The following is a 12806-nucleotide window of genomic DNA, read 5'->3' on the forward strand; positions in this document are numbered from 1 at the left end:
AAAAAAAAAAACGCTAAGATATTTTTCATCGCAAAAAATAGAATGAATACAGAAATTGTTTATACATGAATGGCAAATGCAGATAATTGACAAGAAAAAGGATATAAATTTGTAAACATCATGCAGATTCGAAGGCTTCTTAGTAAGAAATTTATCTTGTATCAACTCTAGCTTGTATCCTTATGCACTTGTCTCTCAGCACACTTCCTGTCGCGCTATCATCTCCGCGAATAGTGTACACTCGTAGGAAAATGTTTGAGTAATGCTTACCAAGCAATATCCCGTCTCCCTGTCGCACACCTCGGATCTCCCATTGCACTGGCAGCGTCTGGCTTGTCCGACAAGATCGATCACGATGGTAGACGTGGCGGTGGTGTTCTTATACCACCTGTAAAAGCCAATGCTAGGATCTTGGCAAGACGTACCGTTGTATTCCGGCGGACACTGGCAGATCTCCACTCCGGTCGCCAGTGGTGGCGAGTGTGTAGGCATCAGGACGGCGGCGTCGAGAGAAGCTTCCAGCAATCTGAGATGCAGATTAAAATACTCTTACAAATTTACATACTAGTATATATTTTAAATCATAATAGAGTTGATGAGTAAAATAATTTTTACGTCTAAATTTGTTCGCTCAAAATTAAACATGAGGCAAAAAGAACGTTGGAAAATAAACAGAAATTCATTTTACTCTCTATGATGCATTTTTTTTCAGTTACATACGTGGTTCTTGTAAATTCAGCATTGTCCGAAGCTTTTACGAGAATGTACTGCAGATTTTGCAATGCAACCATTAGAACCTCCCTGGAAACTTTGTAATCTGGCCTGTTTTGTAGCTGCCACAATGACTCGTGAAATCTAAGGTAAAATATGCATGACAGTCGTATAACGTCTAAGAATATATTTTCAATGAATCTATACAAAAATTTCATGATATTAACAAATTCTCTTTAACAAATTATATTTAATTTCATTTGATAAATTATACGTTAAAGTATCTAATTTATATTTTATTTACATTGAAACACGTGTTTTCTTCCTCTTTTCAATTAGCTATGAATGTACCTGACTTGATAACGATTATCGTTTACTGGTAGATGAAGATAATATTCCAAGACAATTTTATTGTTGCCTTGTAACTGCACCACGGGATATCGGAGATTCGATCTTAGAGGTATTCCACCTTCCGTCGAGGTTTTAAAGCGCAAGAATCCTCCGTAAGAGACAACCTTAAAGGATTAATGTGAGTCTAAAGCGTTGTGTCCACGATGCGAGAAATCGCTTTGAAATATCGGACAGAAAAAGAATTGATCGTTGATCAATCGGCCGAATTTTGCATACATAAATTTTTATTTTAATACGAGACTTCTAAACGCGATTTCAATTTATTTTTTGAACGCAGAATATTGATACATATTTAATGAAAAAATTACCTTATCGCCTAGAAAAGAATCTGGCAGTATCCAATATAAAGGATAATTATAATAAAGAGTTGTAGGCAATGTGACATCACCATCAGATCCAGGGATTACGGAGAGACCATTTGTCACGTTTAACCCACCGTTCACCGCTGGTAATACAGTTGTGGAGCCAAAATTCGTTATCTGTTTCATCATATGATAATTAAATGATTTATACGACGTATAAAATACTATTTGATAAAGCTCATTCGTCAAGATTTAACAGCCGAAACGGATCTTACTATTACATCGTTGACTGTGTCGTTGATATAAAGAACACGAGGCCGAGTTAATCTGCGTTGACCCCAACTGAGTCCGGCCTGCTGACACAAGGTGCTCCTTCCGAAGCAGAAACATTCGGTGCATCCCTTAACATTGTCCATCGCAAGGCCGAACGTACCTTCCTTGCACTGATTGCATTGTCGTCCGACGACCAGTTCCTTGAAGATCATTCTTTAATTAATGCCTTTTCAGTGTTACGTCGGAAACAAAATGTACAAAACTTTTTGAAATTCCATAATTAATTTCAAATGAAAACTCACAAGGAGATAACTAAAAAACAATATAAATTTATTTTTTCCATTTTAAATTTTCGCGAATGGAATATAACGATTCGGAAAATTCATTTTTTCATTTTAGTTTAGTTCGAAGTGTGTTTACATATACACAGAAAAATACATACTGTATTCAAATATTAATTGTTGATTTCAAGTATTTCAAAAGTTTATATACTCGCAAATTTATCACAAATTCATATAATATCATAAGCATTAAATTTATTCAAAATATATTCTGAATACTAGTAAGTTTAATAAAGTTTGATTGAAGTATTTATTTAATACTTCAATCAAAATTATTAAGTAAATTCGATCTACTCGTCAATTGTTTTTTCAATAAAATTTTATAATATTCTTTAAAAAGATAAATTCTTGCTTTGATACATAATAATAAATTTTTTCTTATTTGTAATAAATATATTTTAAATCTATCAAGAAAATATTGCTTATTCAAGATAGCCGTCACTTAAAAGAAGAAAAGTAATAAATTAAGTAATTATTTTTCTCTTAGCGGTAAAATATTTTTCTGTGTGTACGAGTTAATTCTCTCTAACACAAATTCGCAAAATTCCTTCAGCATTAATTTTTTATTCAGCACATTCTTTTCCCGTTGCGACGAAAAAAATCTTAAAACTTTCTTTTTGGCTCCTCATCTCTCTCACCTTGCACGGGCACTGTCCCTTGTCATCGCATTCACAGACACCGTCATGGCAGTGCGTCGTGCCGGCTAAATTGCAGCCGCAAGGCCGGCACCTCGGATAGCCGTAGTAACCCTTGGCACATCTCTCGCACCTGAGCCCGTCGTAGCCGATTCTGCAGGGGCACTGACCCTGATGGTCACACTGGGACCCTGTGGCGCCCAGGGTACAGGCGCATGGCCTGCAGCCAATCCGCGGCACTAAGTCCCACGCACCTGGTCTACACCGGTCGCAGTGCTCGCCGTAGGTCAAACGGGGACACACGCAGCGACCGGTATCAGGGTCACACACGTGACCGGGTCGGACGCATGAATCGCACACTGTCGAGCAAATGGTCTCACATTATAGATTCTCCAGTTCGCCGAGACTTTATAGACGTAGTAAAAGATGCAAACAAAGTCTACTCTTGAGTGTTTTATAATTTCGCTTTCTCTCTTGTAAAATTTCGAGAATTCCTCGTGCTGATAGTTTGTTAGAAAAAAGAAATGGACAGTCGCACATTAAATATTATTTTATATATATATATATATTTCAATGCAAAAATATTATTTGCGAAACTTATAAAGCAAAGAAATTGCAAGGGATTTGATTAAAGTATTGCTATTTCGACTAAGAAATGTCACGTTAATTAGATCGGAGAGGACAGCAGGAAAAGAATTTCACTCACATTGACAGCCGTTTAAAGAAAATCCATAGTATCCGGATAAACAACTGTCGCAGCGTGAACCATCCACACCCGGTTTGCAATAGCATTCTCCTGTGTCGTTGCTGCAGGATGTGTTATGAGATCCCATAGAATCGCATCCGCAAGGCGTGCAGCCTGTTCCTGATGTCAATCCCCAATAACCGGTCTAAATCGTCATATTAAATCCGACAATTAGAAATGTCCCTCGAGCTTGAGTTGCATTAATTGAATAACAAATAAAGAAAGAATGAATATTTAAGAAACACTGTTGTAACTTTCAACTTATAACTGTCTAGATTAGAATCTGCTGGCGTCAGACTTATATTATTATCGTAATAATTGTCAGGATCTGTTAATTGACTTTGATTGTTGGATTTCGACAGACAATGATTTATCACGTCTGACTATGTCTGACGTTTACCACTTCTGTATTACAGATCACTGAATCTTTCCCGGTATCTGATACAGTCGCATTATGAAGCAAGACATTTGCCTTCGCTATTAGATGCTATTCAAGATAATGCACTTCAATGTTATGAATCACTTTATCTTACTCGGCATTCGATATTACTCGATAAATTTGAGCTTCGCTTTCTGATTTGGATTTCCTAATAATATTATCTTCTAATATTACAAAAAAAAATATGCAGATTTAATCTAATTTATAAAATTAAAAATTTGCGACATCCAGTATATCGTAGAAAATCGAGTCTTACCTTACATTCGTTGCATTGTCTGCCAATAACTTGCGGTTTGCATTGACACTGTCCGGATACGATGTCGCAAGCAGAACTTGTGGAGCCCAAATTGTTGCAGCCACATCCTGTAATCAAGCGAAATATTATCGATGAAACATAAAAATTAATTTCCATCGCAATTCATGTATTTAAATACGCCTATAAATGACATCAATAGATAAAATCTTACCGGAATAAATCGAGATATAATATAAAGCCGCAATCTTTGTTGAAAATTATTTTTTGGAAAGTAAAAATAAATAACATCATATTTAAATTATTACTTCTATTTAAACGTTATAACTTTGAATAGCAATAATTTCTGTTGTTCTATATTTTTTTATTCTTTATTATAAATTTCTCGCTACAAAACTGATGCTAAAGAAGACTATAATTTCCGAAGTGAGAGACATAATTAAATGATCACCGTCAAGTATAGGCAAGTGTCGACAGCGGTCCCATTAATAATTCATACAGAATTATTCTCTTACTTTCGCTAATTGCGCACTGATGAAACGTCTGTACCGTTTCTAATCGATTAGAGTGGCGCGAATTTTTTCGGCCACCGATCGCGTAAAAAATTCGCGGCGTGACCGGCGATCGTTGCTGCACGCATTCGCCGATTTTGTCCGACGTGGTCACGCGTGAGCGACTTGTTTATGCAGCATCGAGCAGATTTTGCAATTAGCGATGCCCGTCGCTGTGAGCGCCGCATTGTATTCAAATGCCGCAGACGACGGCTGTCGTTCTCGCGCGACTGTCGCCCTGTAATGCCGCGGAAATTATAAATTATGCATGGTCGCATCGAGCATCGTCGATTGGAGCGTATCGATTTCCTATTAACAGTGGCCCTTACAAAGGGATTACCCGCGAGAATTGATTCGGCGACGCGATCGCGTGTTTACACACCGCTGCGATTCGATTGAACGATATATAGCCGGGAGACATTCATGCGTGATTATCATGAATAATAAAAGATAAATATAGCATGTATCTGTGGAGAACATGATTGAAATAAAATTGATTATGTTTATACATATTTTTGAATTTATATACATATTATTTTCGCACTGATCGATTTTAATATTAACGACGCAAGATAGATAGCCAATACATATTTTATCAATGTCATTTATCTCTTTCATTCTTGGGCTCTTGGTGAGTCAATCTTAATTTTTTTTAATTTCTTGACTTCTTGACAATATTAAATATAATACTCGATTATTGTTTTAATTTGAATTATTAGTTTGCTTTCCTTGATAAACTTTTGGGAATGTTTGAAGGAAGACTTCTTACGATTTGCTTGAGAAAGGGAGATTTATAACGTTTTTCACTGAAAAAAACTAGTGCAATTTGATGCAAATCAGTCCTTATATTTCCAGTATTAATAAATAATTTATCATAATCCTTTTACTTACATATTCTTTGTTATTTTTTACACGATAACCTCATAATAATTTAATCTTTAAAAGAATCGACTTATTTATTAACACACTGAAAATATGTAAATCAATTTTCACTCCAATTTTTCATTCTATCAGTGTTGCGCTAATTTTTCCAATGGAAAACAATATTATATCTACATTTAAAATTTTTACGCTAACGATGATTCAAAGTGAAATGAAGTTTCATTATCGACATTTCGTTTTAAATAATTTGCTCATCTTTAAATGCCTTTTGATTTTTACAGATTTTTAATTTTTGAAACATTCGTCGAGGTATATATTTTTTTTTTAAGACTGAATTTCCAAATATGTCTCCCTAAGAACCGCAAATGCTAATTTACACATTTTCAACCGAGGATCGTATCAATTCTGTTGTATAAATCATTAGACAACGCACGACACAAATACCTGAGTGAAATGAATAATTCTCTTCGCGGTGTTTCTCCACCACATATCAATTCCGATCAATCATGTTACGCGAGACATTAAGCGTTCCCCCCCTCCCGTGATTATGTGCATAATTACTCTTACATCATCGAGTAACAATCATATTACATCGGGAATTACATTATAGTCGATATGGACTCGTAAATTAATATCGCATTGTCGAGTCCGATTGAATCGGAAGTTATTAACTGTTGAATAGTAAGCGAAATGAATTATTCGCTCGCTTGTCTAAAGAAAATTTCAATTAAATTTCATTTAAATTTTTATTGTGCGATCTGTACATTTTTTTTCATTTAACAACGAATGTAAAATGTCGCGATAATTGCATGGAAAAAACAGTTTTGCTGGAGTATCTAAAAATTTAATTAGATACAGATTTAAAGATAATTTTATTAAGTTATCAAAATAATTTATATATATATATATAAATAATGCTTGAGTATGATAAATAATGTTGAAGAAATTTTAGTATTCTAGTAACCATTGAGATTTTTATGTAACTATTTTTGATGGTCCGACCGAATTATTTTCAGATTTGTATCTGGCTGATTTTTTAAACACTTCAACAAAACTGTTCTATGTGCATTGAAAGGTGTAATAAGATTTTTTTTTGTAAAAATACTGGTCCATAAAACATGATGTACCAGAGATTGGGAATTAAAATTGCAACGTTGTCGTAAGAAAGCTCACACGTGCAAATGTACGGTAATAATTTTAATGGCGTACGATATCTCGCCGACTCTTTCATCTGGCCGAGAATTGAATAATTGGCCGAGCATTTTAGCAATTTCAAAAATTAATTACCAACTTGATAATCAGGAAGAGAGTGAGCTAAAACGTCCGTGGTGATTTGTTCGCGGCATGTCATGCTATATATTGTAAATCTCGCGTTATTGCTTGTCTTATCAATTAATCTTTACGACGAAGGAGATGCCACGGCTTTCTAATTGATGTTCATGCAGAAGGTGCAAACAGGAATGTTTGTAATATAATATATTAGCGCTATCGTTAAACGCAAAAGATATCAATGTCTAATTGAGATCTAGCTCCTCTATAATCGTTTTTACCTTCCATATAATTATAGAAAAAGAAAATTTATATATGGAAAAAACAGTTTTCGAGAAATAACTAAAAATATAACTTGATTCAGAAATATAAAAATAAATAATTGTATGAACTACGAAAATAATTATATAGGATACAAAAAAAAAAGTTTTATATATAGGGAGAAAAACGTTTTTGCTAATAATTTTTAAAATTTAGCTAAATATATACATAAAAATAATTTTGTTGAATCTCATTGAGATAATTAAGTAGAATACTTAAATATGATGAGCAATAAAATATTTTGATATTATAACAAACTTGAACATCTTACAAAATTATTTTCAAATCTATATCTAGCTAAATTTTTAGATACTTCAAAACCATATTATTGTATTTATTCAAAATATGCAAAACCGCGCGTAACAAAAGCTAGAATTTTCTATATTTATTTATTTATGCAAATCGGTAAAGATGTAAATCAGAAATTGACACGGTTATCCGATATGGTCATTCGATGTGAAAATTTTCGCTTCTCTAGCTGCAAAGACGCGTGAACGAGGTGACAGCATTGTAATTATCGCGCGTCTCGGTAGCGTCGTGTATTAGTTTAACGAGCGGCGACGTTATTATGTGCGGAGTTATCGGCTAATTCCGATTTTTGCCTCAAACGATGCTATTTGAATAATTATCGTTCTGTGCGCGAGTATATATGTGTGCGAACGCAGATTTATGCTGTCTAATAATGCGCTAAGTGTTTTCCGCGAACGCGCAGTCGAGAGCTGTCATGCTTGACACGTGTTAATTTCGTGCACCGAGTTACACGCGTGTCATTGCACGTTTTCACATCGCTCGCTACTTTGTTAGAAAAATAACGCTAATGGCATTACCGAGTTGCTTGAATCATACATACAATTACGTTACCTTCAAGTCGCTCCGTCTATATTTCTCATTAAAAATCTGACAACGATAAGCATATTATATCATATTTACATCACCTTTCCAGAACCGACCATAAGTCTTGTAGACCCACTTAATTATAAATCTATCTGTCCAGAATGAAAAATTCAATTTTCTTTGCGTTACATCTGCAAAGTTGTATTATTTTATATTTTAATTAGAAATATTTTAATTGAAATAAATATACCTAATATTCGTTGTTTTTTATGCAACTTATGTCATTTTGATTTCTTGAAATTAATTTTTTTAAACTGAGTTTTTATTTATTTATTTTTTATTTTTTATTATGTATTTTCTTTAATTTTACCTTTCTTTATTTGTAATTTATTCTTTTGATCGTATGACTTTTTTAAAGAAATGTGTTGACTCTTACTTTGCCCTTATTTAGTTGTTTATTCTTGAAATTAATAAGTGCTTTTAAATTAAATAAAACTTACAGTCCCAGCGTCAGTAATTGTAATAAAATTTATCTTCAGCAATTTATTAATTCTTGTTCCTTCGACATGGAGAATCTCTGCTCTTCTTCCTTTTGCCAGGAGATTTTCCAAGATCTACATAATGTGTAGGAGGCAAGTGAAATTTCCGTTTAATAATGAAAACAAATTCGCGCTGGCAAGGATTAAAGGCTCGTTAGCGCAAATATAGTGGCGGCATGACGCATGATTAATTCAGGCAGCCGTAAACGTGCGAGCTGCGGCTATCGCGCGCATAAATAATGATCCCGCGTCTCTCTAATCCCGCCGGGCATTCAGAACCGCATTTGCGGGCGAATAAATATCCGTTCTCGTTGCACAAAAGATCGGCAAGATCGGCCGGGAGGGCGATCGCTAATCGTGACAAATACGCGTCGTTCCTTAACGCGGTCGAGTCGCAATAAGGTTTATTAATTGTAACGAACCGATTCGAGTCTTAACGTCAGCTCGGCCCGCATTTGCGAAATGATTTAAGAATGAAATCACTGCCGGCGAGGAAACAAAGTGAATTTATCCGATTATTAAAGCGGGCACGTTCGTGCAATTAGACAGGCGCACGTATATGGAACTCGCAATACAAATGACGTACTTACGTGATTAACGTGATGCATTAGCTGTGACATTAGCAATTAAATCGTAAGCAGATTTATGATTCCAATAATGACAACCAAATAAAGATTTACCTTCAATTATCAAAGGTAATTCATAATTTCGATAGAAGACAAATTTCTAGGGAATATAAAAGCAATATATAGTACCTTATATAAAAAGTTTAATTAATCACAGATATTATTATAAACGGTCCATAATTTCCATTAAAAAATGTAATAGCTTAGGAATGATTCTGTTAAGGTACCTAAAAATTTAGATGTAAATTTGAAAATAATTTTGTTAGAACATCAAAATAATTGTGACCATCAAAATTGTGTAGGATGTTCAAGCTGGAATGCCAAAACTTTATACAATATTGTTCATTATGCTTGAGTCCTAGATAATTATTTTGATGGTTTAACAAAATTATTTCCAGATTTGTATCTATTTCATTTTTAGATACTTCAGTAAAATCACTTTTTCCTTTCTAAGAGTACACTGTATGTCTTTTCTTTCCGTGAGCAATGGAAAATCGATGCTTCACATCCCGCGAACGTAGTAGCCGACATGCGTAAGACGCGAGAACGATTTGTGTTCGTAGAAATTGCCGTGGCAATAGAGATTGCTATTGCCGCGGTAATGAGTATACCGCCATCGGGCCTGCAATCTCGCCGTTTATAAACGAAACGTTTGAACTCTCTTTCTTTGAACTATGTTGCGATCCGTTTCGAAGGCATTACGCAGTAAGTGATACTTGACTGGATCGTTGATTTATTGATCGATAAACTGCATGCTATTACCGCGTCGATCGCCGGGAACATTGATGTCAATTTTAGTCAAGTTTCCTTCTACCATCGGAAAAATCGGAATCTTACGTAAAATACCGCGGATGGCGGTATATCCAATATCAAAGGAGCAATGGTAACATAATCCCCTTATTTAAATAACATTTTATTATTTTCAACTTCTATATAAGTCAAAATATAAATTATTTTTGTAGTTAGTCACAAAGTAAATTCGTCTTATTAACAAATGTGCACTTTAAACAAATCATAAATTAAATTTAACTTACATATTTATTACATTTTTCCCAGTTAAATTGTTAATTCCACTGTTTAAGCCAAATTAATAAAATATTGAATAGGAGCAGTGGCGATCTATAGAAATGGCTTAAAAAATTATTTAAATAGAGGATATAATTTGATATTAATTCAATTGTGTAACTGAAATTCAGAGAATGATACGCAGACTGCTGTCGATCGTGAATTTAATGATAGGTTTCGTAGTAGTCGATTTATCTCATTAAGAGAAAGATGACTTCGAGAAAGTTGCATCCACTTCAAATTAATTAAGCTGAGGATGAATCCCGCGAGAAATTGATTAGTCATCCATATTAAAATTAAAATAATTAAGTCCGCGATGACGATTAAATCGACGATTAAATCTACAGTGTAGATTTAATGTCATGTAAAGTGAATTTAAAAAGCAAACGAGGAGGAGCAGAAAATAGTCCTTTTGGCGTTTTAATGTTACAGCAGAGTGTTAAGCAGAGACTCACTTGAGACTCGTCATCGAACGAGCGGGCTTCACCGCTTTAATTGCCGCTAAGTCCAGATTATTAAATACGCTCCGTACTTGATGTCCGGCGGATATAAATGTTCTCGTTTGACGTGGAACAAAATTTTAGCGATCGTTATTTTACGCTGCCTGATGTTTCCGAGGTGCAGCGTGCTATAATTTTCGCCGTGCGGACAAGTGTGATAATATCATAGCGAACAAGACTCGCTTGTCAACTTGTCGCTTTCGGTTCATGCGCGATTCGGCCTGCTTTTATTGGAATACCTGACATGCAAAACGGGGGAAGTTTATGCGGTGATCCATAATAAATCCCGTTTTGGTATTTAAGTACCTGTTTGTATATTTTGAGCTTCGGTTTTTCATGGTGGCATCTCGTTATGCAGATCGCTGCAATTCTGGAGGAATTTTAGCAATCCTTCATTTTGAGTAGCTGTGGCAAATTTTTATATCGTAAGTTAAATAATTATTTTTATTATAAATAAATTCTCATTTCTTATCCAGATATCCAGGTAGGACAATTTATGTATATCATTAGATTTATATCACACATTTTGTTTATCTTATAATCATCGCACGTTTAAGTCTCCGTCGAGTCTCCACTGTGTGGAGTTGCACTTTCCATCAATTGAGTCCCCTAGAAGTTTAGTGCAGATTTTTATATTTCTCTAAACTACCGACTATATAAAATTCTGAAAAAACTCTCGCATATACCTATATATACAGTATATACGTGAAAGCTTCAACAATGAGTTTTTATTATTGAAGTCCGATCGTATTTTACTTGTTTTTTCAGAATTCACAATCAAACTGATTGACTGTGTTTTTTCGAAGTATAATTTACAAAGAATTAAATCTGTAATTATTAGATGCAAAATTAAATTTCTTGAAGTCGCTCCAGATTCAAATCTGAATAAAATTAATTATTAAGTACATTAATAATTAAAACATATCATTATACATCTACAATAAGGACTAATTGCTTTTGCTTTTAAAAAAACTTGCGTTTAGTAAAATTACAATTCCGATCGCTAAGCAGGTGACATATATGTACATATGATTTTACAGCGAAGGCAATAAGCATCGCAATGATATTACGTGTCTAAAAGCACACAAGCATGCATCAAGAATCATGTTTATACCTGCGTATAGTGGAAACACAACTGTAATTACGTTCGGTCAAAAATGCCACGCAACAGAACGGGCGTTTAAACGTCACTTCTCATGCAAATCGGGGCAATCTTTACGGTGATCGGCGGTAAATTTGCTTTAGAATTTAAGTAGCTGTTTGTACATACTTCATGCGCGTTGCTCGCGGCGATTTTACTGCGGCCGCTGAAAGTATCTCGACGTCGACGGTGCTGTAAAAGACGGTTTTACTGCGGCATCGATTTTAGGCGCCCTTTTAACGAACGACACGCGAGAAAATGCCGAGCATAAACAGATACTTGAAGCCAGAGACTCGAAGATAAATCGTTGATCGCATCTTTAATTTAAATCATACAAGAGGATCTTCACGCAATGAAGTAAAATACATTTCACGAACGCAAGGGGGATTCAGAAGAATTCTAATACCTCCACATAAAATCGTCGGTAGTCTTAGAAATAAATCACCGCGTGATTTTACTGCCTTTTTATGTTGTACATATGAGTGATTTAATAAAAACAGCGTGATAGGAATTTCACAAAATATTTCGTTGCGTAAAAGTCTACACTTATAGGAAAAATGTTTTGTTACTATAAACTAAAATTTGACTGTAACAACAAAATTTGGTTGTAATAAACAGAAATTTTTGATTAAAATGTATTGAACAATATTGTAATTTAATACAAATTATATTATTTAATTAGCATTTTTTTGAACAAATATTTTTTTTATTATCTACAAAGCAGAAAAATATATTTTGCAAAGCTGATTTTTAATTCTTTGTTATACAAACAAAATATTAGTTGCTGTTAAAAATGCTTTTTTCCTAGTGCAATTAGGTCTAATTAAAAGTGTTCTGTAAAAATAACATGGATTTGAAAAAAAAGCATTGTTCACAATTCTCGATTATATAATCATTACAAAATGTAATTATGCATTATTATATTAACAATTACGACCGTCAAAATAATGTAATACCTATAATTTTCA

At 34.2% G+C, this 12806-nt stretch overlaps 1 protein-coding gene across 1 annotated transcript in view; it reads right to left on the minus strand.

Annotated features, from left to right (window-relative positions):
• The window catches only part of LOC108754477 (laminin subunit alpha-1), a 169339-nt gene that overhangs the window by 11962 nt on the left and 144571 nt on the right, over window positions 1-12806 (minus strand). Inside the window, exons 14-21 of the mRNA XM_018496769.1 lie at window positions 4114-4220; window positions 3380-3563; window positions 2677-3032; window positions 1700-1897; window positions 1431-1601; window positions 1063-1226; window positions 721-855; window positions 271-526 (exon numbers count right to left, since the gene is read on the minus strand). Coding sequence (XP_018352271.1) covers window positions 271-526; window positions 721-855; window positions 1063-1226; window positions 1431-1601; window positions 1700-1897; window positions 2677-3032; window positions 3380-3563; window positions 4114-4220 — 1571 coding nt within the window. The remainder of the gene's footprint in view (window positions 1-270; window positions 527-720; window positions 856-1062; window positions 1227-1430; window positions 1602-1699; window positions 1898-2676; window positions 3033-3379; window positions 3564-4113; window positions 4221-12806) is intronic.

This window comes from Trachymyrmex septentrionalis, unplaced genomic scaffold, assembly GCF_001594115.1.
Source record: "Trachymyrmex septentrionalis isolate Tsep2-gDNA-1 unplaced genomic scaffold, Tsep1.0 scaffold8, whole genome shotgun sequence".
NCBI lineage: Eukaryota > Metazoa > Arthropoda > Insecta > Hymenoptera > Formicidae > Trachymyrmex > Trachymyrmex septentrionalis.